This window comes from Pan troglodytes, chromosome 5 (genome assembly GCF_028858775.2).
Source record: "Pan troglodytes isolate AG18354 chromosome 5, NHGRI_mPanTro3-v2.0_pri, whole genome shotgun sequence".
Classification (NCBI taxonomy): Eukaryota; Metazoa; Chordata; class Mammalia; order Primates; family Hominidae; genus Pan; species Pan troglodytes.
Window position 1 is genome coordinate 101,253,625 of NC_072403.2, and position 27,265 is coordinate 101,280,889.

Genomic DNA, 27,265 nt, shown 5'->3' on the forward strand with positions numbered 1-27,265 from the left:
GGACAGTTGAAAGTTCTGGACCTGGCCTCTCCTGGACCCTGCCTTATATGCCTAAGAGTAAAAGCAACAGCAAACAGAATGGGTCTGTGGGGTAAGCGGGGTTGAAGGAGGGGAAAGAGCAGAAGTACATCATGCCATATGTAGAATGAGCACAACTTAGAGAAGATCTCTAAGGAAAGAGACTATTTTCTCATTTCCACCGTACCTGGACAGAGTGGGACCTCAATATTTAATGAATGGTTGAATGGATGGATAAATGAATAATCTCCTCTAATATTGCAAAATCCTGTGGGTTGCCATACTCCCACAGGCCAAATCATTTCCTGTCTGGGATCTCAGCTCTTTTCCCTTCTAGGTAGGCACTTAATCCAGTTCAATGGTTTTACAGGGTGTTTTTTGTTCTTAATTTCCTATCTCCTATCCAGAATGCCCCTAAGCTTGTACTTCAGTTTTTCCTTTTCCCTCCACAGCTGACTCCTAGGCAATCTGAGGGTCTAAGAATGTCTAGGAGGCATTTGAATCCTTGTTTATAGGAGGGGAGTTCTTGTGAACTAGTTCACACACAAGAACAGAAGGTCCCAGAGAGATGTGAAGTGTGACGCGAGACAGCATGAACATGGAGCAGCCCCACGAGGTCTGGGGTCAGGGCAGCTGGAAGGCTCCTGGGCTTCTCTGAGAGATGAGTGCTGCTCAGGGTGGTCCAGTAGCTGCTGCATTGTTCGGTGAGGGGCGTGTGGTCAACAAGTCCGTCTGTCAATGACTGGCCAGGCCCCCTCGATGTCTATGCCCTCTTCTAGGAACAGCCTTGGTGCCCCTAGGAAAACACTGACCAATAAATTAAGTTGAAAAATATGTAGGATGCAGGGAATATCAACCTAGAGTATTTGTCAATGGCATGGGTGTTCTGGAAGATACGAAAACCCGTCTGGCCCTTCAGAAGCCCCTTCTTTCTGGCAGCGTTGGCTTCACCACTCAGGCCCAGGTGGACCACTATTTTGTCTTGCCTTTCTTCTTCTGTCAGGATATGGCTTCTGGGGTACCCAGCCAGGCTGTTGGCCTCAGACTCACTGTAGCTTCCATCCAGCATCATGGTTTTTGAATGAAGCATTCCACACATGCACGGGAACTATGGGAAGCAAGCACAAAGAACATCATTAAGCCTTGTGAGGTGGGCAGAGGAGGGGGCCTGGCCCAAGAGCAAAGCCACATTGCTACTCAGAACCACAGAAAGATAGAACTAGAAAGATCTCCAGAGGTTACTTAGTCCAACGATCCTCTACCCTGGCTGCATATTAGAATCATCTGCACAGCTCTTTAAACTGGCCATGCCCGGGCTGCACTTTAGAGCAATTAATTTAAAATTCCCAGGTGATTCTACTGTGTAGCCAGAATTGAGAATCACTGATCTAGTCCAAATCCCTCAGTTGTAGAGACAAAAACTTAAGACCCAGAGAGCTATACGATTCTGAGACCACACAGCTGGTGTCAGAGCAGGACTCTAAATCCACATAGTCTGATTCCAGCTGCAGGACTCCACCTTTCTGTGCATGATTCAAAAGATGATTAGGAGCCAGGCGCAGTGGCTCATGCCTATAATCTCAGTGCTTTGGGAGGTCAAGGCAGGAGGATCGCTTGAGGCCAGTATTTCAAGACGAGCCTGGGCAACATAGTGAGACTCCTTCTCTAAAAAAAAAAAAAAAAAAAAAAAGTTTTTTTTAATTAGCCAGGCATGGTGGCATGCACCTGTAGTCCTAGCTACTCAGGAGGCTGAGGCAGGAGGATCACTTGAGCTCAAGAGGTCAAGGCTGCAGTGAGCAGTGATCATGCCACTGCATTCCAGCCTGGGTGACAGAGCAAAACCCTGTCTCTTTTTTTTAAAAAAAAAAAAGAAAGAAAGAAAAAGATGATGAGGTAGAGAGTGTCCTTATCTTAAAAATTACATTTGAGAGTCAAGGGTCATGGTATCTGCAATGTATTTTTAGACAGTTCAACTGCACCAACAGGTACATGCTTATATGGAGAAAATGTATTATGCATTCAATGCATAATACATTTTCTCCATATAAGCATGTACCTGTTGGTGCAGTTTTTGCCACACAAAAATGGCAAAATGTTAGCAATGTTGGATCTAGGTGCTGGGTACCTGAATGTATATGACCCTATTCTTTTAATAGTTTCTGCAAGTATGAAAATGTGGATGACACTCTAAGTGGGAGGAAAGGAAATGGTTTTGCTTGACTTCTCCCCATGGTTTAGCCAGCAGAGAGTGGGCTTCCACTGGTGCCTGGATGCTTGGTGTTGACTGAGAGCAGGAGGCCCACTTGACACATCCAATTGGCGTTGATTTGAATATGTTTCTGACCTGGCTCTCAGCCCTTCAGGGCGTCTGTTTTTCCATCTAGGAAAGTGAAATAATGAAGTTTCACAACCTGCCTCTTATTGTTATGGATCTTGGAACTCTCAGATGAATATCATAAAGCTTTAGAATGCAAAAATAGATGAATGATTTTATGCAGAATTAGAATTACTTGAAGTATTCTTATCCTTGAAGAAATTGTTCGTGGTTTGGGGGCTATTTTTTTTCATCAGGCATGATTGTTTCATTATTAGTTTCTGTGTCTTTTTTCCATCAGTAACAATTCTTTTTTTTTTTTGAGATGGAGTCTCACTCTATCCCCCAGTCTGGAGTGCAGTGGCTCAATCTCGGCTCATTGCAACTTCCGCCTCCAAGGTTCAAGCGATTCTCCTGCCTCAGCCTCCTGAGTAGCTGGGATTACAGGTGCCTGCCACCATGCCCAGCTAATTTTTGTAATTTTAGTAGAGACAGGGTTTCACCATGTTAGCCAGGCTGGTCTCGAACTCCTGACCTCAAATGATCTGCCTGCCTAGGCCTCCCGAAGTGCTGGGATTACAGGCATTAGCCACCGCACCCAGCCAACAATTTTTGAATAATTATCATAGACTCATAGCTATAAGGGAATTGGGGATAAAAGGTAAGAGGTCATCTCTCTCTCTTTTTTTTGTTTTTTTTGTTTTGTTTTTTTTTTGTTTTTTAGACAGGGTCCTGCTTTATTATTACCCAGGTTGGAGTGCAGTGATGCCATCTCAGATCACTGCAGCCTCCACCTCCTGGGCTCAAGGGATCCTCCCACCTCAACCTCCCGAGTAGCTGGGATTACAGGCACACACCACCACACCCAGCTCATTTTTGTATTTTTTGTAAGATGGGGTTTTGCCAAGTTGCCCAGGCTGGTCTCAAATTCCTGGGTTCAAGGGATCCACCTGCCTTGGCCTCCCAAAGTGCTGGGATTAGAGGCATGCACCACCATGCCCAGGCCTATTCAACTCTTTGCATTTAGATATAATCACACCCAAACTGATAAAATTGTGTGATATTATCATTGGGGGGTTATTTATTTATTTAAGGCACAGTTCTTCTTCTCCTTGCTCTAAACTGAAAATCTTTCTGCAAAAATGAAAATAGACTTTTCTCCTAAGATTTTGAGTTCAAATCAGGAAATACCAAAAATTAGGATAAAACCCCTGTTTCCCAGATTGACTTGCTTCTAAGAAAGAGGAAGTGGCTCTTGGCATGTCAGACAAGGTCTGGCTAATCAGCCGAAGTACTGGAGCAGCTGAGGGGAGGTAAGCCCTGGGCTCCCACGTGCTCCCGCATGCTCTCGCCTGCACTTGTCTGCCCTTCAAACCAGGGGTGGGCCTAACGGGTCCCAGGCAGCTTTTACCTTTACAGAGTGGAAATCACACTTCAGTGAGCATCAGAATCACCTGGGAACTTGCTTAAAATCTTGATTCCAGGGTGCCATCCTCAAAGATTCTGAATCAGTAGACCTAGGGTGTGGTCTAGGGAATCTATTTTTTGAGACCCTGTCTCAAACCCGGGAATCTATTTTTAACAGACTCAGGAGGTGATTCCAGGGAAGGTACTCCATGGCATCCACTTAGGAACCTCAGCTCTATTGGGAAACATTTCAATACTATGAATATTAGTTTCTCTGTGAGGCAGCAGATGGTGCCTTCTCACCTCTGTCTGCTCTCCAGCAACTATGCTTCTTGGTCTTAAATCCTACATTTGACAACAGCAGAGTACGAGCTCTCACCTCCCGGATGTCTGTTCTCACACAGACAGAGGGGGAGACTTAGGGGCCTGAGGCCCTCTCCATAGATGACTTCCTTGTCTCTTTAAACAAAGTCATACAGTTGCCGGCAAAGATCCGACATGATATGGAAACAGGGCAAGTTGTGCCGGTGAACCGTTCGTTTGTGAGCCCCTGTTTGTCAGATGAAGGCTTTGCTATTTTTTTCAACTGCTCTATACAGGAAAGTCTAATGATTTATAAATCAAAAGTGTTTAAATATGGTCCAAAGTCCTGTGATAATGGTCAGTGTACAAATTACTGAAGTTTAAACAAGTCAATTTTCTGAAGTAAAAAATGTTTGACTAGAGCTTTAAAAATAAGCAACCTAGTATAATATATTTGGAGATGTAAACTAAAAATAAAGTTCTAAGCCCCCAAACTGACGAACTGACCCCCCTCTTGGTCAAGGAGACCCCAGAGAAACCTTAAAAACTGAGTTCCCAGTCATGACAAGACAAGAGGCCAAACACACCTTGTTATTCCTTCTCTCTTTTGGGATTTAGACACAACTGACCAGCATTAATGCTGAAATAGAGATTGTAAGACAGAACAGATTCTTTATGGCCATAAGATACCAAATTACAAACAGTACCTAAGGCCATTCTAGGGCCAGGGTGAAGTCACACACCCCTGCGCTTAAAGAATACACTGTGTGCTAACTGCCACGAGGTTTTTCTTTTTCTCTTTCAGCTAAACAAGCACTGGCCTTGAGATAAACAATGTTAAAACAATTTGGGGCTGGTGCGGTGGTTCACGCCTGTAATCCCAGCACTTTGGGAGGCCAAGGTGGGCAGATGGCTTTGACTCCAGAAGTTTGAAACCAGTCTTGGCAACATGGCAAAATCCCATCTCTTTTAAAAATATAAAAACTAGCTGGGCGGGGTGGCGCATGCTTAAGGTCCCAGCTACTTGGGAGGCTGAAGTGGGAGGACAGCATGAGCCCAGGAGATGGAGTGCAGTTAGCAACCACTGCATTCCAGCCTGGGTGACAGAGTCAGACCCTGTCTCAAAAAAAAAAAAAAAAAAAAAAAAATTTGCAGCTCACCAACCATCAGACACTGACTAACCAACCAACCCCTGGCCCGTGTTCCACCAGCCATAACTACAGCTTTGATTGGACAAGAGAGTGATTTTAGTAACCTTCTCTTGATAGACCATCAATCATGGACCAGTCCTGGTCAGTTTACAGAGGCTGTTCACTTGAGTGACTTTGTGTCCCTTTTGCATATAGGGTCCAATTGTAATACATTGAAATGTTAAGTCTCCACCCCAGGGTGAACATGGGTTGTATGTTACATGCACATTTGTTCAATAGGCATGTGTCAGGACTACCTTCATAAATATTCATAAATCTTCCTATAGCCTGTTGAATATGTATATTTAGCCATATTCAGCATGAAGCCCCTACTCCAACACCTTCTCCTTCAAAGTGCCTGTTTCCAGGTCTTTACAGGAGGCTGCACTCCCCAGCCTGCAGGATGGCCACCTTGCAGACTGGAATCCTTTATAAGAAATAAAGTCTCCTTTTTCAAATTTATAAATTTCTGATTTTTTTAAAGTTAACAGAGACAATGTGGAAATACTTGATAGGTATAATGCAGGTGTTGAAAGACAATTTTTGAAAAGGCAACATATTCTCTTTTCCTAAAATTTAAAGGTCCCATTGACCAAAATGTCGTTACATGGCAAAAATAAATTATTTTAATTTTAAAAGCTCCCTTATGCTAAAAGGCTAATGACCACTTCGTTGTTCATAAATATGAGATTTTCATGTCCCTTTATCTCCACAGCTTTTAGATGAACACCTATTTTGATTAGTGCAATGATTGGCAATGATCAGGTAGCAAGTCAGCATTATTTATTTAGTATTAGGTTGGTGCAAAAGTAATTGCAGTTTATACCATTACTTTTGCACAGACCTAACACTAAAATGAATAAGAGTCTGACTATGAATGGAAAAGACTGCCTCCCTGTGCCAAAGGCTCATGAGCATGGCTTTGTAAAATCTCCCAGTTGTATTCTGTCTCATAGTTTGCAGTTGACCCTTGAACAACACAGGTTTGAACTGTGCTGATCCACTTAGATTTTCTTCCACCTCTGCCACCCCGGAGACAGTAGGACCAAACCTTCTCTTTCGTCCTCCTCCTCAGCCTACTCAGAGTGAAGGTGACCAGGATGAAGTCATTTATGATGATCCACTTCCATTTCATGAATTGTAAAGATATTTTCTCTTCCTTATGATTTTCATAACATTTTCTGTCTAGCTTACTTTATTGTAAGAATACAGTTTATAATACATATCCAAAATATGTGTTAATCGACTGTTTATCTTATCAGTAAGGCTTCCAGTCAACATGAGGCCATTAGTAATTAATTTTTGGAGGAGCCAAAAGTTATACTTGGATTTTCTACTGCACAAGGGGTCAGCCCCCCCAACCCCTGCCTTGTTCAAGGATCAACTGTAGTATAATATAGTACAGTACAGTACATTATAGATAGTATGGTATTTTTATTTTATTTTATTTTTGAAATGGGGTCTTGCTCTGTCACCCAGGCTGGAGTACAGTGGTGCAATCTCAGCTCACTGCAACCTCTGCCTCCCGGGTTCAAGCAATTCTCTTGCCTCAGCCTCCCAAGTAGCTGGGATTACAGGCGTGCACCACCATGCTCGGCTAATTTTTGTATTTTTAGTAGAGATGGGGTTTCACCATGTTGGCCAGGCTGCTGTTGAACTCCTGACCTCAGGTGATCCACCCACCTCGGCCTCCCAAAGTGCTGGGATTATAGGCGTGAGTCACCACGCCCGGCAGATAGTATAGTATTTCCAATTTCCTTCTGCATCTACACATAAAAGGTTTTTTTTTTTAAGAAATATATATAAGGTATTTAGCTTTAGTCCTTACTGTGGCTGAATTTTCACTGGGCACTGATAAATAAAGGCACTTTTTGTTCTAGAACTCTCCCTTCTCTGGTCATAAGACAAGGAGGCACCGTCCCTAGACATGTTCAGTAATGATAGTGAGAGTTTGTTTGTCTAGATCCTGATACATGTGAAAGATCAAAACAACTTTCACATACATTATCTCATGTGACTCTTACGTAGAGGTGAGGGTTCTGTAATCTCCCTTTTACAGATGAGAAAACTGAGGCTCAGCATAGGTGTCAAAGTTGAGTCTGAGACCCAAGTCTTCCAGTTCCTAGTCTTTGTCTAAAGACCTTCTGCTTTCTGGAATCCTTTGGGGTAGAAGCCAGAACCTATTCTAAAACAAGATCCTCCTCGTTTTGCACAAACATCTCCTTTTTCTACATGCAACCCCTGCCTCTGCCCCCCCGCCCAGAAGACCTTCATTTTCACCCAGCAGCATGGACTTAGACAAGGGCGGAAGAAGCCCTCTCACCTTCTCCCGCAGCTTCCGTTCCTTGCGCTCCTGCACGGTGGTCAGGTAGTTGACAGCCGCGTACTCCAGCACCGAGAGGAACACGAACACAAAGCTGACCCAGAGGTAGATGTCCACGGCCTTGACGTAGGAGACGCGTGGCATGGAGGCATTCACGCCCGTGATGATGGTGGTCATGGTCAGCACCGTCGTGATACCTGCAACACCCGGCCTTAGTTGGGCTGCTGACAGCGGTCTAGAACTGCCCCCATATCTCACTAAGTCACGATTTTACACTCTCTATCTCTTAAACCACATGAGAAAGTCCCAGGTGTGTTTCCACCTCGGAGAGGGGCAAGGATCTGCCCTACTAGCAGCCAGGCCTATTCTCCTCAGAGCCAACACGCTTGCTTGTCCCATTTTCCTTCAAGCACCTGAAAGACTGGGTTTCTGTGATGTGGCTGACAAGGAGAGGACCTATTCTCATGTGGAATTAAAGACAGCGACTAAAGGACACCTCTGAAGGAACGTTCTCAAACTTCTCATCTTTAGATGAGAGAGAATGTGCCTATTCCTTGAAGTTTGAGAATGTTCCTTCAGAGGTGTGCTTTAGTCGCTGTGGAAGACTGTGGAAATTCCCAGAGGCCCATCATGCGGGATTCTTCTTCACTCTGTCTTGCTGCTTAAACCCTCACCTTTCTCAAAGCCCAACCTAATGTTGTCTAAATTTACAATGACATGTTGTAAACTTTCACTCTGGAATTCAGGGTCTGTAAAAGGCTAAACCACAGCTCGAGGGAACGTGGTCCTCCTTTTCCCAGAAATCTCATATTCTGTGCCCTACCTCCAAGCCCTCAGTCTGTCTAAACAAGGCCAGCAAATGAAGTTTTTGTATTTACAGAAGGAATTGTTGGCATTTGCAGAATCATCTTGTTTATCTAAATACTGAGCTCTGATACTGCCAGTTGTCGAAGTCTGTACCCCAAATCTTTCTGAAGTGATACAATCACAGTTGATGTTGTTTTAGCTCCCTGTGGCTCTCATAATGTGGAGGAAACTGAGGCCAGCATCTAGATGGTAAAGGCAAGAAACATGAAGTTGCTCCCTCTGACTCTAACAGCTCATCAGTTAAGAACTCTAAGTAATGATTTTTACTTTTTGTAAACATAGTGATAAGTTGAAAAAAATAACCACCCTACCACACCTTATGAAATGCTTTTACCCAGTGAAACTCTGGCAGGCACAGCTCTGCGGTCGATCCAGAAGGACACCCAGGACAGCATGACCATCAGAGTGGCAGGGAAATATGTTTGGAGCAAGAAGAAGAAGATGTGGCGACGCAACGTGAAGTTAATATACAGACGGTTGTACCAGCCTGGGGGATGCAGGAAGAAGCCAATGAGGTTCCATCTGAGAGGTGAAAGCAAACTGTGTCCCTGGGAACCTGTCTTTCACTGACATGGCTCTCATCAGCAACAGAAAGTTGAAATTAATGACCAGTTGGCTTAATATAATACCTTTCTTTTCCAAAATCTAAGCCCTTTCTCCTATATATAAATATCTTGCCAATATCTAGTACATTTACTATCTCAGTTGGTATTACCTAACTTTTCTTCACAGTATTTTGGGAAAGGGCAGAACTAAACAGAAGGGAAGTTTTAGTCATTTGGGTTTTTGTTTGTTTTTGAGGCAGGGTCTTGCTGTGTAGCCCAGGCTGGAGTACAGTGGCACACTCACAGCTCACTGCAGCCTCAGCCTCCCAAGCTCAAGCGATCCTCCCACCTCAGCTTTCTGAGTAGCTGGAACTACAGGTGTGTGCCACCATGCCCAGCTAAATTTTTTTTTCTTATTATTATTTTGTAGAGACAGGGGTTTCACCATGTTGCCTAGGCTATAGTTTTTTGTTCTGTATTTGTAATTTGCAAATTACAACCATATTTCTTGAGTGACTTGCTGCTCAAAAGCATAAGAGGTTGGAATAGTTCTATTTTGTTGAGGCCAGTGCCACTGGGGCAGGAGCCAGGAGAGCTAGGCTCTGGTCACTCTCACCTTTATTGTGAAATTTTCACCTTTATTGTGAGACCCTAATCCTTTATCATGCAAACTCCACATCCATCACAAAAAGAAATAGGCTGTTCACATGATTCTAAAGTCTGACATTGGGACATGAGGAAATGAGACACTTAGAGGCTTTTCCAAAGCCTTAGCTAGAGTCAGTTGAGCTTGGTTCAACCCAGGCCTCCAATGCCCAGGCGAGTGTACAGTTCACTGGCACTAAGTATATTATTCACAATATGGTACAACCATCACCACTATTCATTGCCAGAACTTGTTCATCATCCCACACAGAAACTCTGCACCCATTACACAATAACTCTCCATTCCCCCTCCCATGAGTTCCTGGGAACCTTTATTCTATTTCTCTCTCTTTATTTTTTTGAATAGAGACAGGGTCTCGCTCTATTGCCCGGACTGGAGTGCAATGGCACAATCATAGCTCACTGCAGCCTCAAACTCCTGGGCTCAAGCAATCCTCCCTCCTCAGCCTCCTGAGTAGCTGGGACCAGGGGCATGTGTCACCATGCCTGGCTAATTTCTTTTCTTTTCTTTTTTTTTTTTTTTGAGACGGAGTATCACTCTGTCCCCCAGGCTGGAGTGCAGTGGTGCAATCTCAGCTCACTGCAACCTTCGTCTCCTGGGTTCAAGCAATTCTCCTGTCTCAGCCTCCCGAGTAGCTGGGATTACAGGTGCATACCACCATGCTTGGCTAATTTTTATATTTTTAGTAGAGATGGGGTTTTGCCATGTTGGCCAGGCTGGTCTCGAACTCCTGGTAGGTAGAAGCCAGAACCTATTCTAGGCTACACTATTTTAATAATCAAAATTTAGGCTGAGCATGATGGCTCAGGCCTGTAGTCCCAGCACTTTGGGAGGCCGAAGTAGGAGGATTGCTTAAGTCCAGGAGTTCGAGACCAGCTTGGGCAACATAGTAAGACCTCATCTCTACAAAAAAAATTTTAAAAATTAGCTGGACATGGTGGCAGTGCCTGTAGTCCCAGCTACTCAGGAGGCTGACGTGGGAGGATCACCTGAGCCTGGGAGGTTGAGGCTGCAGTGAACCATGATTTCGCCACTACACTCCAGCTTGGGAGACAGAGTGAGACCTTGTCTCAAAACAAAAAACAAAACACACACAAAACATATTTTCCTTGGGGTTAAGGCTGAAGAAGAATTCAAATGTGCTTTCTTGCACATTTGAATCAGATTGTGGCAAAAGATAGCTACCAGTGCTGCTGTAGAAGGCCAGTCTGGAAGTTGTGTGAAATTTCTGAATCAGAAACTGAGACAAGGAGATCTTCTCATCTGTTTTTAGGGATTCATCCCCATTCTTCCAGTACAGCATTAGATCTTCATCTGTATAGGCATCTTTGGGAAGAGGAAAACAAGTTAATTTGACTCCTTCGCTTCTGATGCAGGGTGAAGTAACAGGGAAATCCTATGCCAGTCCAGAAGTAAATAGGTCTTAACGCTGGCGGGCAGTGCTCAGTCTCATGATTACTAAAATGGCACAAAGATCAGAGAGGAAAGAAAGCGAAGGAATTAGGAATGCTGATACTTACAGCTCTCCAGCTCCAAAGAACAGGTCTGGGAGTCCAGGGGAAAGTGGCTGAAGTCCATGTTGCACATGGCAGTGACCGTAATCCTAGACAACCCAGAGTCACATATTGGCTTGTGCAGTGAATTATTGGCTCCTACATCTGCCCAGAGCAAGAAGGCACAGCACACAACTGAGCAGCTGCCTCCTCACATCTGCTGCAGAAGTTTGGAAACATAGTTATCTGAGTTATAGAACCTTAACTTCTAGAGTTTTGTCTTCTGTAGTAGAGTATTAGTGCTCTGCAAGATCCCCATTACTGGGCTGGTGCTCCCCTTCCCCAGCCACTGGTGGTGCTGGCTGCTAATGGCTCTCTCCTGTGCCTCTCTCTGGGCTTTGCCCTCAGCCAGCAGGGCCACCTCCTCCAGAGATGCCTGGGAGGCCCCCTCATCAACTTCCACCGAAGGCCAGAAGTGTCTAGTATCAGCATTGCATTCTGGTGAACTGTACAAGCAGACCAGGGGGATGTGGGACAATGAGTTTCATCAGTGACAAGTAAGAAAAAAGCATTTTTTTAAAGATGTGGAACATGACTTCTTATGTGACTCCCCATACTCCAGAAGCCAATCTGCAATAGCACTCAAAACACAGTAGCTATTTTTTGGGGGGCGGGGGGGGGGGCTTTTTTTTAATCTATTTTTTTAAAGCTTTTTTTTTCATCTTTATTATCAATCAACTAGAATCACATGCTCTCAGGGAACAGAAGGTACAGTATGTGGAAGGTCATTGTCTCATTCAGGCCAAAGTAGTCTTCTCACCCAAGCTTAAGACCCCCAATGATGGGGAAGTTGTCCCCTGCTGGGGTGGCCATGTCATGTTTAGATAGTTCTGACTAGCATCAGAAGGCTCCTCCCATCCAGGAACCCACAGACCCAACTGCAGTGACAGTCTTCAGGGCCAAAGGGCCTGATCACACATACCAGAACGGCACTGGACAGAGGAACAATGGCCCCCAGACAGCTACCTCATGCTGTACAGCACGTGTCCATCTGGGAACACCCTCAGCATGATGTTGTCAGTGGTGGTGTCATGAGTGAACGATCTTTTGGAGTGAACAAAGAAGACATCAGGGACCCAGATCTTCTTCACCAGCCGGCCATCGAAGGTCATGCTCTTGTTGCTGGCGCTGGAGAAAGCTAGCCTCTCATCCTTCCAGTAATGCCGCAGGTACAGGGTCATAGTGAAGTCCTGTGGGAGCCGGGATGAGACCAGACAAAAATGGCTTAGAAGGTTTTCTTCCTTACAATCAACCCATCATTCACTACTGTGGTGGACATCTCAGGCTCAGCATCCAGATTCAGAGGTAACAGTTCTGCAGCCCTGTGGCAAGATGGCACTGTGCAGTTGGAAAGAGAATGGCTCATTTTTATGGATCATGCGCTTGGAGCCCAGGAGACTGAGCAACCAGCCCCTCAGGCTTTGCAAATGAAAACTGCAGCTGTGATGCTCGCAGCCTGGCCTGGTGGCCAGTAGGGAAGGATTTCTCCAAAGCTCTGCTCTCTCTCACTTAGACCTCTGCACACATGGTTCCTTACCCATTGGCTAACCATTCCATTTCAGCTTAGTGGCCACTTCCAGAAACCTGGATTGTCGAATGTCCCTCTTAGGAGGATTCTTGCCATTAGGCTTATAAGATCCTTGAAGGAAAAATTGTGTCTTGCCCACCATTGCATCCCCATTCATCACAGAATTTAGTGCCTGGCAAAGCACATAGTAGATGCTCAATAGATATTTGCTGGTTGAAAGATCGGGGAGATAAATGGATGAGGGGATGGGCAGCTGCATACCTACTATAATTTCTGCCTGAAATCTTACCTTGTTCAAAAGTGTCTCCTTGCCTGCATGGTTGATTCCTTAAGAGTTTGGTCCTTCCCCATAGCCAAAGCTGCCACGGGTGCAAATGGAAAAATAACTGCCCAAAAGATCTTCTTCTGGGTGGAGGAAGGCTGGAAAGAGTTCGTGGTTGTGGTGGGCCCAGAGGGAGCCCCAGGAAGAGAGGAAAGAATGAGTGAGCACTGGGATAGTGCATGCATGAGAGTCTGTCCCTAGACTGATCCTGGCTCCCAGTGCATCAGCAGCTGCCAGGAACTCCCCCCTCCACACACATGGAGAGCAGCCAATACATGAGTAGGAAGAGACCAGCCAAATGCCCCTTCTGGCTATTTCCCTTCTTGGTCACAGAGCTGAAGAGCAGGCTCTGAGGGCCATTGCCCAGGGGAAGTGCAGATTCACAAACACCAGCTGTGTATGGCTACCTTGGATGTTACCTACCTACTGCTGGAGTCCACCTGCCTTCCCACAGGTTGGTGGTTGCTCTGCGAGAGGCGAGTCATTCTAGATACCTCTCCCTGTGATCCTGAGCCACACAGGACAAAAGTCTTCACACTCACCACAGACATCTGGGTTGATTCAGTCTAGGGCAGCCAGGCTGTTGTAGACACAGCTGGTTCTGGAACTGGGCTCAGCTGTTGGATATCCAAAGGGGCTGGCAATGTACAATCTAGCATCTTGGAAACTGTCATACCTGCACCATTCACACCTGGGCCCCGTATTTTACCAGGTGCTGGAGCTATGGGGGGTGCACAACCTCAGTATCAATCATATCAGCTCTGCCATGCTGGGTCCATTAGGAGCAAGGGGCGTTCCCACTCTTCAAGGGCAGATGACAGCATTGCAAGTGGGATGCAGTGCTGGCAAGTGGAGCCTCCCCGACTTTTATTTATTCCACACATTTTCAGGGCCCCTGTGGTGCCACACTGGACTAGACTTGGAGATATTGGGGTAAAGAAAAACATGAGTCCCTGCATTCATGGAGCTTATAGTCAAGCATGGAAGACAACCGATATATAAGAAAACTCCCCAAATAAATATCTAGCACAATTATAAATGATGATGTAGGCTATGAAGAAAAAACAGAAATTCTTTAGATCAGGAGGTCAGGGAAGCCTCTTTGATGAAGTCTCATTTTAGCTAAGTCCTGAAGGATAAGAAGGAGATAGCTGTCGGGAAGGCCAGAGCTGAAGCGTGCTCAAGATCCCTGAGGCAGAAGAAAGAGGAAGTTTGCAAACTGAAAGAGAGGCATACAGAAGAAGGAAGACAGGAGGCTGGGGCCCTGGGGTGGGGGGCACACCTCTCCACTGTGAGCTCTGCAGGACACCCAGGCCTGTGGTGGTAGAATTGGGGTAGACATGGAGTGGGGGACACTGCCACAGAGTGAGTAGGGGGACTGCACTTGCAGCAGGAACTGAACATCAGAAAGCTGCAAGATTTCAGCCTGAAACTATCCACCTCCAGTACCCCACCAGGTGTGGTTTGCCTGATCACTTGCATTATTTGTGGAGTGTGTTGAAAATGCAAAGTATCACTCCCAGAGATTCTGAATCAGGAAGTGTGAAATGGGGCCCAGGAACCCACATTTAACCAACTCCTTAGGTTATTTTTACCCACGCAGTGAGAATGCCCGCTTTAGATTTTACTGCTCCAGGGCCAACTTCCAAGTGCCCATTTTATCACCTCTGGCTCCCGCTCTGCCCACACGGGCACAGCCTGCACCACCGAGGCCCACTACACTACAGGCTCTCACGCTGTCTCACTGGAGGCCGCTGCATACCATGTCCACCTCGGAGATGCTGTCCAGGCTCTCCACCTGCACGTCCACGCCCACTGGGATGGCAGGGCCTGCAGAAGAGCAGAGACAGCTGGTTAAGGCACCTTCCTCTCTACCTTTGGGCTGGGAACAGCCCCAGTTGGCTTCCCCCGGGGAGCCAGGACTGGAGCAGAGTAGGGCAGAGGTTTAGAATTCTATGAGGGTTTCTTGCTGGTTCCTGACCTGTTGGGTGTCTGAGCTCTCTCCACAACATCAGGGACTGTGCCTGCCTTATGTGCCATCCCTGGGCCAGGCTGAATGTGTAATCCATGCTTACTGGATGAATCAATGAGCTGATCACCACTTTTTACATCCCAGGGCTGTCTCTGTAGGGTAGAGGTAATAATGTGGCTGTAGTGCCTGACTGGAGACCCTGGTCACTGGGCCTCCTGTGACATCTGAAAAAGAGAATGAGGCCCAAGAGCATCCAGCTCTGGGCTGGGCACCTGCATGCCCTGGTCTGGATTCATTTGGTCATTCAGGCTCTACCTACAGAGACCCTGACATATAGCTGGGGTGCAGCGCTCTAGAGGCCTTCAACCCGGGGTGAGACAAGATCTTCTCTGTGCAATGTCACATCACAGCAAAGGACAATGAAACCTTGTCAGGCCATGTCAGATTAGAAGTATGAGAAAACCCAGCACGGAAACTAGCACTGAACTTCATCTGGCCTACGGCAAGATTTCTAAAACTGAGTTTGTCTGTGGGGTCCTGTCCTTTTCCTTGAGCTGGGTGATGGTTACGTAGATAAGTTCACTTTAGGAGAATGTAGTGAGCGGTACACTTACAATGGGTGCACTTTTCTGTGTGTATGTTATGCTTTAGTAAAATGTTTTTTGGATTTTAATATTTTTTTAAACTTAGAAAGGGAAAAACCAACAACCTGCATCTATCAGGCATGTTAATGAATGCCATCACACTGGAAGTCAGGTGCGGCTAGGCTGGGCCTCAGCGGGAGAGGGCATTGTCCAGAGGCCAGCCTAGCTGCACGTGGGTCCTCTGAGCCCTGACCAGGGAACACAGGATCAGGACGTTCTGACCCACTGTGGTTTGAGCGGGGAGAACCTTAGGGGGACTTGGTGAGTCTGAGTCCTGAGGAATGAGCAGAACTGGAAGGGGCTGAGACTTTGGCCATGGGCAGGGAAGGAGGACCAGAGTTTCCCACACTGCGTACGCAGGAACTAGAAAGCCCAGTCCTCAGCTCCCGCCCAAATGCAGGGTAGAGGTCCTCTTGGAAGTAGTCCAGGGTGGGGGATGGCCTCGCTGACTCCCCCACGGCTCCCCATAGGCTTGCGAACACTTGAAATCCCACCGTTAAAGATTTCCTGTTTTGGCTGAGCCTAATAGAATGGAAGTATTTTATTCATTACTGGTGAGGTTGGGTGACTATTTTCTGTGTTCTTAAACGTGAAAGAAAATAAGTACAATGCATTAATTTTTCCCTCTCAGATAAATCAGGGTATAAGTTGAACGTTCTATTTTTCTCTGTTCCTCAGATGATAGCTAAGATCAGGGCCCATGAGAAATCTTTGCTCTGACAGTCGTCCGTATTCTCTCTTCTTTTGAGACAGAGTCTCGCTCTGTTGCCCAGGCTGGAGTACAGTGGCACAATCTCGGCTCACTGCAACCTCTGCCTCCCAGGTTCAAGCAATTCTCCTGCTTCAGCCTCCTGAGTGGCTGGAATTACAGGCGCCTGCCACCACACCTGGCTAATTTTTTGTATTTTTAGTAGAGGCCAGGGTTTCACCATGTTGGTCAGGCTGGTCTCGAACTCCTGACCAAAAGTGATCCGCCCGCCTCGGCCTCCCAAAGTGCTGGGATTACAGGCGTGAGCCACCGCACCGGCCTGCATTCTCTTTTTATTCCAGGCTCCAGAAGTGCTTTGAGGGTGCCAGAAATGGGATGGTCCCTGTGGGAGGAGGCCCCTCCTCAGGGCTTACCAATTAACCTATCTTTCTCCCCTGAGGGCCTTGCAACCTGAAGGAGGGTGTGTGGGCAGCCTGGCCAGAGCTGTCTCCTAGTACCTAGATCCCGCTCCCTGCTAGAGGCTCCCAACACCATTCATTCCCTCATCCTGGGGACCCTTCATTAGTCTGAGGTGTTAAAATGGCCCAGAGTGGCACTTTAAATTCTGGGGTAGCACAGCCTCCTGTGGAAGATGTACTGTACTCTCCCTGTTCCCCATCTCTCCTGTGCCTACTTTCTCTAAAGTGCCAGGTGACCTGCTGGATACAGCAGTCCCAAGAGCCGCAGGGAAGAAACAATACAGCGATGGCCCTCTTGGATTCATGTTCTAGTGGCCTGGTTTTCAGATAACATGCACAGTGTTTGACCAGGAGCTAGTTTTGGCTCAGGCATTTTCCAGATAAAATGTCAGCTGGCTTGGTGTTAGTTACTGTGTCTGTCTGTTCTCAGGGCCTGGCTTGCTCTTCAGAGCTCCAGTGCCCTTTTAAGGAGAAATTTGATAAAAACTGCAAGGGAGGCATCAGTGCTCTGGAGGTATTGCCCATGCGGAGTGCAGGTCAAGGTCTCAGATGCCCCAGATTGTTGGAGGAAAACAATCTTTCTATTCAGGAGGTCCCAAGGCCACATTCAGGGAAACTCGCACCTCAAGTTTCAACAGAGACCAAAGGCCCTGCCCTCCTTGGTCTGAGCGCTGCCTTTGACCTGCCCCACTGCCTGGCTCTCAAGATCTCCACTTTGTGGCCCTTCCCAACCTAGATTTGGGAGAAATTCTTGCAAATTACTGGTCTTTCTTCTTCTTCCATGAACAATTTTATGTTTTGAGTGGGGCTAAGTCCTAACAAGTCCTATTTAGAAGGAAAGTAGTCTCATTAAACTAATGAGGCTTGGCCGCTTAACACTGCTGTAGGGTTTTCTGCTTTAAGAGAGGGGCTGGGCTGGGTGAAGTGGCTCACATCAGTAATCCCAACACTTTGGGAAGCCAAGGTGGGTGGATCATCTGAACCTAGGAGTTCAAGACCAGCCTCAATAACACGGCGAAACCCTGTCTCTACAGAAAATACAAAAATTAGTTGGGCATGGTGGCATGCACCTGTAGTCCCAGCTGCTCAGGAGACTGAGGTGGAGAATTGCTTGAGCCAGGGAGGTCCAGGCTTCAGTAAGCTGTGAGCATGCGCCACTGCACTCCAGCATGGGCAATAGAGTGAGACCCTGTCTGTAAATAAATAATTTTTTAAAAAATAATGAGGGATCTGATAATGCAAAGAGACTTCTCTTTGGGATTTCTCTTCTCTGGTGAGATTTCAGGCAGTGTAGCCAGTTAGGTGACAAATTCAAGGCAGCATAAGGGAAATACATGCTTAGCCAAGGGCTCTTCTTGGTTCCTAACTTTCCGCTTTAATTTTTCTTCTCATGGTCCTGGAAAGCACACTTTAGGGATTTATCACATCCAGCAAAACACTGAAAAAGATAATAAATCATGTCCAAATCAGGTTCACTCCAGGAATGCAAAACTGGTTTTAACACTAGAAAATCAATCAAGGAATTCCAGTAATAGCAAGCTAAGTAATTCACACTAACATTTCTACTGAAAATTTAAAAATTGGACAAAAATAGAAAAATTTACTTTTTTTTCTGTTTTTAAGACAAAGTCTCACTCTGTCACCCAGGCTGGAGTGCAGTGGCATGATCTCGGCTCACTGCAACCTCTACCTCCCGGGTTCAAGCGATTCTTGTGCCTCGGCCTCCCAAGTAGCTGGGATTACAGGTGTGCACCACCACACCTGGCTAATTCTTGTAGTTTTAGTAGAGATGGAGTTTCACCGTGTTGGCCAGGCTGGTCTGAAACTCCTGGCCTCAAGTGATCCGCCCGCCTCAGCCTCCCAAAGTGCTGAGATTACAGGTGTGAACCAATGTGCCAGAAGAAAAACTTACTTTTGGAGGCATCAAAGTTAACAAAACAGGCCAGGATTGGGGGTCTAGGTGAAGCAGAGTCCCAAGGGGATGGCCCAGTATTTGGATCTACTTCTCTTAGGGGCATTTGCCAACTCAGGAGGGGAATTGAGAGGCAGAGAGATGCTTTTGATGACTTCAAGGGGCTGTGGGACAGGATTAGGGCCCAAGTGCTCACTTAGTAGAGCTTCGTACTTCATATATTGTACATCCCAAAGACTGCATTCTAGAAATGAAAGTGGACCAGAGTAGATAAACCTTTGTAGGGTTCGCAGCTTAAATTATGTCAGTCACCGAACACGGATTAAAGCTCTCCGGAGTGGTAGTCCCCTCAAGCAACCTCGGGTGTTAATGCTACCAGGCACCTGGCAGAAATAAACATAAATCCCCTCTGGAGGAAGATAACATCATCCTTGGTCTCTAATTTTTTCTATTAAAATATTATAAATATAAATTATACTATGAAATATAAATATAAATTATAAATCATTATTTATATTATATAAATTATAAATCATTATTTATATTATATAAATTATAAATCATTATTTATATTATTATATAAATTATAAATCATTATTTATATTATTATATAAATTATAAATCATTATTTATATTATTATATAAATTATAAATCATTATTTATATTATTATATAAATTATAAATTATTTATATTATTATATAAATTATAAATTATTTATATTATTATATAAATTATAAATTATTTATATTATTATATAAATTATAAATTATTTATATTATTATATAAATTATAAATTATTTATATTATTATATAAATTATAAATTATTTATATTATTATATAAATTATAAATTATTTATATTATTATATAAATTATAAATTATTTATATTATTATATAAATTATAAATTATTTATATTATTATATAAATTATAAATTATTTATATTATTATATAAATTATAAATTATTTATATTATTATATAAATTATAAATTATTTATATTATTATATAAATTATAAATTATTTATATTATTATATAAATTATAAATTATTTATATTATTATATAAATTATAAATTATTTATATTATTATATAAATTATAAATTATTTATATTATTATATAAATTATAAATTATTTATATTATTATATAAATTATAAATTATTTATATTATATAAATTATAAATTATTTATATTATATAAATTATAAATTATTTATATTATATAAATTATAAATTATTTATATTATATAAATTATAAATTATTTATATTATATAAATTATAAATTATTTATATTATATAAATTATAAATTATTTATATTATTATATAAATTATAAATTATTTATATTATTATATAAATTATAAATTATTTATATTATTATATAAATTATAAATTATTTATATTATTATATAAATTATAAATTATTTATATTATTATATAAATTATAAATTATTTATATTATTATATAAATTATAAATTATTTATATTATTATATAAATTATAAATTATTTATATTATTATATAAATTATAAATTATTTATATTATTATATAAATTATAAATTATTATTTATATTATTATATAAATAAGTTCATAAGCAAAAATAAGCAGGCACATCAGAAAATAAGGCATACACAATAACCAGCAGGAAAATAAAGAATATAAACAGATCCATAGGGGTCTTTGGATACTGAAATAAGATAGACTTTAAAATATCGAAGTTTACTACGTGCAAATAGATTTTTAAACATTAAGATTGAGAGTTTCTGCATAAAACTGGAAAACTATAAAACTTAGAATCAATATAAATTTCCACATTAACAGACTACAAAAGAAAATTCTTTACCTCAATAATTGCAGAAAAGCGTTTGTTAAAATCAGTACCTATTTATGATTTTTTAAAAAATGAATAGAAGGGAATTTTCTCAATGTGATGAAGGAGAGCTACCAAAAAATCTACATTAAATACCATCTTTAATAGTAAACCATTGTAAGATTTCCTTGGAAATTGTAAGTAAGACAAGAATGCCATTGATGCCACTACCATTGTCCTAAAGGTTTTAGCCAGTGCAATAGGAAAAGAAAAAAACAGTTATGACCGTTGGAAAGTTATGACATTATTTGCATGTTGTATGATTGAGTACATAAAATTTAAAAATCGTAGATAAACTATTAGACTGATAAAAGAGTTTAACAAGATTGTTAAATATAGAGTCAGTATATAAAAATCAATTACATTTCTCTATACCAGCAGAGTTTTAAAAAATGATTCTTTTAAAGTATCATTTATGAAATCATCAAAAGTACCTAGAAATAAGTACATAGAAATAGGTCTATGAAACTATCTGAAGTCCTCCATGTAGAAAACTATGAAACATTATTGAGAGAAATTAAAGCAGACCTAAATAAATGGAGAAATATATCATGTTCATGTATTGGAATATTCACTATTTGACATGATTAGGCTTTCTGTCCCCACCTAAATCTCATCTTTAATTGTAATCCTCATTATCCCCATCATCCTCACTTGTCAGACCAGGTGGAGGTAATTGAATCATGGGGGATGGTTTTCCCCATGCTGTTCTCATGATAGTGAGTGAGTTCTCTCAAGATCTGATGGTTGTATAAGGGGCTCTTCCCCACTTTGCTCAGCACTTCTCCTTCCTGCTGCCTTGTGAAGAAGGTGCCTTGCTTCTCCTTCACCTTCTGCCCTGACTGTAAGTTTCCTGAGGCTTCCCAAGCCATGCTGAACTGTGAGTCAATTAAACCTCTTTCCTTTATAAATTACCCAGTCTCAGGCAGTTATTTATAGCAGCATGAGAATAACTATGTAATACAAATAACTGACAAAGAGCTAGTATACAGAATATATAAATAACTCCTAAGAGTTCCATTAAGAACAAGTCAAATAACCCAATATAAAAACAAGCAAGAGATTTGAATAGGCATTTCACAAAAGAGGAAATTAACAATAAACATATTTGTGTGGTGGGTACACTAGAAGCCCAATGCCCACCATTACACATGTATTTAACAAAAACACACATGTACCTGCTGAATCTAAAATCTAAAAAAAAGAAAAGAAAATAATTACTACTACCACAACAACAAAAATGATAAACATCTGGAAAGGTGCTCAACCTCATTAATAGCTCCATTAAAACCACAATAAGATATTCTTACTATATACTAACAAAAGTGGCTCAAATGAATGGGTGACTATCCCAGGTGTTGGCAAGGATATGGGGCAACAGGAACTCTCATACCTTGCCAGTGGTGGGCGGGGGGGGGCGGGGGGTGGGGGCTGCAAATTGGTACCACTACCTTTCAATGCATTACCTAGAAAAATGGAAGCTATGTACACCCCATGACCCAGGGACTCTACTTCGAGAAATGTATGTGAATGTGCACCAGAAGACATACACAAAAATATTCACAAAGCATTCTTTGTAATAGCTAAAAGCTGGAAATCTCCCAAATGTCTGTCTCTAGTATAGGATACATTGTGGTGTATTCATACAATGGAATTTCATAGTTACATGCAATAACATAAGAGATTTTCATCTTATGGATGAATATGTACTGTATGCTTTCATTTATATAAAATTCCAAAACATACAAAGCTAAATTATGGGGTTGAAGATTATGTATGTTGGAGATGAAAGAATAAAAAGTCAAGGAAGTAATGGCCAAAAGGTACCTGACTGGAATGGCATATGGATAGGTGATGGGTTTCTGGGGAATAGAAATATTATTTTTCTTGATCTGAATGATGGTTCACCTGGGTTTATTTTAAGCTATTTCACTGTACACTTGTTTAGCGTCCTTTTCTCAATGTGTATTATAGCTCAAAGTTTTAAAAATAGTAAAGAAAAATAACACCTATTAATATTTGAGAAACCAGTATTTGGAAACAGTGACTTAAAAGCTTGTCTGAGAAGGTGAGGCTGAGGGGCTTGAGTCTCAAATCTAGGCAAACCGACTAGGGTCTCAACTTAAACTCTACCTTTCTTCTAGGGGGCTTTTCCTGAGCCCCTGGGTAAGGTTGTGGGGTCCCCACAGTGTCCCATTCTTTTCCTAGTGTAACACTCACCTGCTTCCTTCATCAACTTTCAGGGAGAGCAACTGTCTTTCTGCTTTGTCAGCCTCCAAAATCTGCACTCAAGAAAACACCAGAACCCCCAACTCCCACTCACCCACACTAGTGTGGGGCGGGGAGGTTGGCATATCAATAGAGACCAAGATCTAAGGTCAAATGGCACAAAGTTCCACTGAGGTGTGGGAGGAAGAGGAGGACAGGAGGTGTTGATGGCTTTATGGTCCCACAGGTGGGTCATTCACCAACCTGGACTCAGGAAGCGGGCCCCTGAATTTCCTACTCCTGGCTTCCCCAACCAGCTCTCCAGTGGTTGAGGGGCCTCTGTTTGCTGTGGCTCACAGTATGGGCCAGTACCAAGAATGACCAATACCAAGAAGTGGATGATAAGCCCGAGAAACCACCATGCCCTGTGCATGGGCTGCAAGACGAAGCCAGCTCCCGAGCAGGGTGGAGCCGTCTCTCTGTCCCTCAGATCCCCGGCCTGGCCCTGCATCCCCTCTCTGGTCCTTCATGCCACCCACAGCTGCTCCTGACAGTTTGCTTGTGTTTGTGCTCTGTTATCCACCATCATCCTCGTGTTGAGATTGTCTGTGTGAGGCAGGCAGCGGGGAGCCCTGTGTCCATGGAGTCCCTGAAGACCGGTGAAGGGATTCTGTGAACACCCTGAAACTGGATATAAAAAAAGTGTGCATGCGTGTGTGTGTGTGCATGCATGCGGGTGTGTGCTCACTCTGGTGTGTGTGTGACAGAGACAGAGAGAGGCAGATATTTTTAATTACTATTCTGGGAAACAGACTTTCAAAGGACTGTGATTCAAAAAACTTTTTTTTGGTTTATTTTTAGAGATAGGGTCTTGTTCTGTCACCCAGGTGGGAGTGCAGTGGCAAGATCATAGCTCACTATAACCTGGAACTCCTGGCCTTAAGGGATCCTCCCTCCTCAGGCTCCCAAAACACTGGGATTACAGGTGTGAGCCACTATGCCAGCTACAAAAAAAGTTAAAAAAAAAAAAAAAAACCCACTGATACACTGCCTGTATCTGAATTTTGTCACTATCATTTCTTAGTAGTGTGACTTTGTACATACATAATTTCTCTTTCCCTCAGTTTCCTCATCTCTAAAATAGGTATAATAATTGTACCAACTTCATATGGTTATCAGGCTATCATTAGGATTAAATGTGCTCATCCATGTAAAGCCCATGGAAAGGTTTGACATATAAGATGTTCTCCATAAATAGTTACACTGTCTGGCTGTGGTGGGTCACACCTGTAATCCCAGCACTTTGGGAGGCTGAGGCAGGTGGGGCACCTGAAGCCAAGAGTTAGAGACTAGCCTGGCCAACATGGCAAAATCCCATCTCTACTAAAAATACAAGAATTAGCCAGGTGTGGGGGCTCATGCCTGTAATCTCAGCTACTTGGAGGCTGAGGTAGGAGAATCGCTTGAACTCGGGAAGCGGAGGTTGCAGTGAGCCAAGATCGTGCCACTGTATTCCAGCCTGAATGACAGAGACTTAGTCTAAAAACAAATATATATATATATATATATACACACACATACATATACATATACGCATACACACACATAGTTACATCAACATTGTCATTATTATTATGGCCTAACTCACTTACCTAGAGGACAGAGCCTGAGGCTCTTACTCCCATACTTCCCTCAGCACTCACAGAGCAGACAGTCTGGTCTGAAGGGGGCTGAATACACATTGGAGGAAGGAATGACTCTGCCAACCTCTTAGCACTGGTGTCTATGTCACTGAGGGTCACACTCTGCAAATCTGATTTCCTGAGGGGATCACAGGCACCCAAGATGGGTTGCCTGCCATGCCAGCTTACTGCCCGCTGCCCCTAGACTCCACAGGCCCTAACAAGGGTCCTGAACTGTCTCCTGGCCCTGGGCTCCAACGCTGCTGTCATGGGTGAATGCGGTTTTGCTCAGCTCCAGCAGAGTGGGCGGAAATAGAGCATTCCAACCTGTGCCATGGAATAAAAGGTGGAAGCCAGCAGCAGAAAAATCTGTGAGCCACACTTGAAGAAAAGTTGGTCATTGTCAGCAATGTGTGCTCCCAGTTATTATGGAGATTTTTAAAAAACTATTTCTGAAGTTCTGGATTATCAGTCAAGGAGAACTTGCCACATTACACTGAAACAAGAACACAGCAAGGATTTTCCCAAGGAAATGCTGTGCTCAGTGAATTCTTCAGGCTCTCTCACAAGGCTTCGCCTTAGGATGAAATTTTGTCAAACTTGTAAAATGAATTGAAGCAAAAATAAGTAATAACGATTTTTCACTGTTTCTCTGAATTTGATATTTTAAGTGTCACGATATTTAAAGAAATAGATCCACATCAGAGATGAATTTGAATAAGACCTTCCATGTGTCAGTGCTTCCTAGGGTCCCTGTGCCTGCACTGACTGAGTGGTTCATACCTGTCCTGACTGTGTCCACCAGACCAAGCCCTGAGCAGACTGCAATTCGCAATATGGAGATGCATAGGCCGCAGTTCCTTCCTCCAGGAGCTTAAAATCCGTGGAGAGGAGCAACTGACTCTGTTTCAGGACACATCGCAGAAGTGAAAAAGAAGCATTCATAATATGATCCAGAGGAAGGATCAGTGAAGTCTAACGAAAGGCATTGGAGAACATTTCACACAAGAGACAGCTTTTGCTGAATTTAGGCCACAGGCACTGGAGAAAGCATCACCAACGGGCTGCATTTGGGTTGGACTTTGAAGCACTAGTTACTTCTAACAGGTAGCGGGAGGAAGAAGGGCACTTCAGGTTGTGTGATGAGCATAAGTGTAGTGTGGCAAGTAGATCATTCCCCCACACTTCTCAGATGTGCACGTTTTTTTTAAAAGGCAGTTTCTTTGATCCATCTCAGAAGCCCTTATGTCTGTTAAGATGTCTGTTAAGTGTGGAAAAGTTGTAATGAACAGCAGCTCCGTGTAGTCCAGGTTTTAAAGTGTTTCAGATTTCCTCCCACCGTAGATGACCTGTGGCACAGAGGCAAAAGGGGGCCCTTGAATCCTTGCTTGCTGGCTGGTCTCTGCCACTAAGCGCTTGTCTGGACTGGTGTCTGCTGAGGTCCAAAGGATCTCATCTGTCTTTTGGCAAATCCATGGTCCTCTGGCCTCCAGCAGGGAAATCCTCTCACGCTAGGGCCTCTGGGTCCAGACCGGAGCCTATGTTGGTCTGCTGTCCATCTCAGCACCAGCGTCTGCTTACTGCACACTGAGCACTCATGGACTTCAGAAGGCTGTCATGCCCCTCTCTGACCTGGTGGGGGCAGTCACTCAGCTTCAACTCATCCGTCCAGCCACCTCCCTCCATCACAACTGCATCACTACTCCTTCCTCATACTCAATGTAGCAGCAAACGCTTGCATACGTGCACACACACTCACACATATATACACACTCTCTCACACACACATGCAACCTCCCATGCTAGGCCCAGCCAGTGAGCCACCAGCCCCCCTCCTCCACCACACCCACAGAGTTCGTGGGCTCCCTCACATACTGATCTTGCTCTCCAGAAGGAAGCAAGGACACGTGCATTTGACCTCTATGTCTACCCATCTGTCTTCTTCCCCTACAGCTCCCCAGGGGTTGGGCTTGCCATGTCCTCTTCCTGTTCATTAAGAATTCCTCTTCAGGCATCCAGGCATTCCATCTCACAATTCTGCCTTGATGGCAGAAGTGGTGTTTTATCTTCACAGTGAAAAAACCCAATGGACTAAGTTGACATGGCTCTTGCTATGAGAGTCCAGGGTGATTTGGACTAGAGGTTTCTGATGATGAAGACACATTGCTTCAATATCCACCATTATCTTTGTCACCATGAAATGACATGAAGATGCGACTGTTTGTGGAGTCGGAAGCAAAATATATAGGAGTAGCATAGGGCATGGAAAAGTTTGTTGTTTGGGAGAAAGTGTGGCAAGGTAAACTGGGATGGGATCCTGGAAAGGCCTTCTATCCAACAGCAGCCCAAGCCCACCACCAGGCCCACAGAGGCAGCCCGAAGTGGGGCTTCCCACAAGGTCAACCTGCCCAGCTCAACAGGCTTCAGACCGAAGTGGAGAGTGGCAGCTGTCTGCTCACCAGTCTCCCCCTTTCAGATCCTCACTTCCCCAGCCCCTCCCAGAGTCCTCCCATTCCCACGATACTGTGCAGCTCCGTGTTCTTGACTTCGGGCAGACACGTGGAACTGGTGACTACGGTGCCGACTCCATCCTGTGTGCTGCACACGTGGTCACACTCACTAGCTGAGGACTGACTCCTCAAAGCCCAGAGACTTTCATGATTCAGCTTTCTAAGGCTCACTTATCTGATAGGTATAAAGTTCTTTCTCAGTGTTTTCATTTTTATTTCTCTAATTACCAATGAGTCTGATCATTTCTATGTTTCTGGTC

The 27,265-nt window shown here is 43.6% G+C and overlaps 1 protein-coding gene across 1 annotated transcript in view; it reads right to left on the bottom strand.

Moving 5' to 3' along the window:
• Positions 1–704: 704 nt before the first annotated feature.
• GABRR2 (gamma-aminobutyric acid type A receptor subunit rho2) overlaps positions 705–27,265 on the bottom strand; it is a 55,615-nt gene continuing 29,054 nt past the window's right edge. Inside the window, exons 3-9 of the mRNA XM_527448.8 lie at positions 14,800–14,867; positions 12,154–12,377; positions 11,155–11,237; positions 10,820–10,960; positions 8,757–8,909; positions 7,556–7,752; positions 705–1,126 (exon numbers count right to left, since the gene is read on the bottom strand). Of these exons, the coding sequence (XP_527448.5) occupies positions 815–1,126; positions 7,556–7,752; positions 8,757–8,909; positions 10,820–10,960; positions 11,155–11,237; positions 12,154–12,377; positions 14,800–14,867 (1,178 nt within the window). The 3' untranslated portion in view covers positions 705–814. The remainder of the gene's footprint in view (positions 1,127–7,555; positions 7,753–8,756; positions 8,910–10,819; positions 10,961–11,154; positions 11,238–12,153; positions 12,378–14,799; positions 14,868–27,265) is intronic.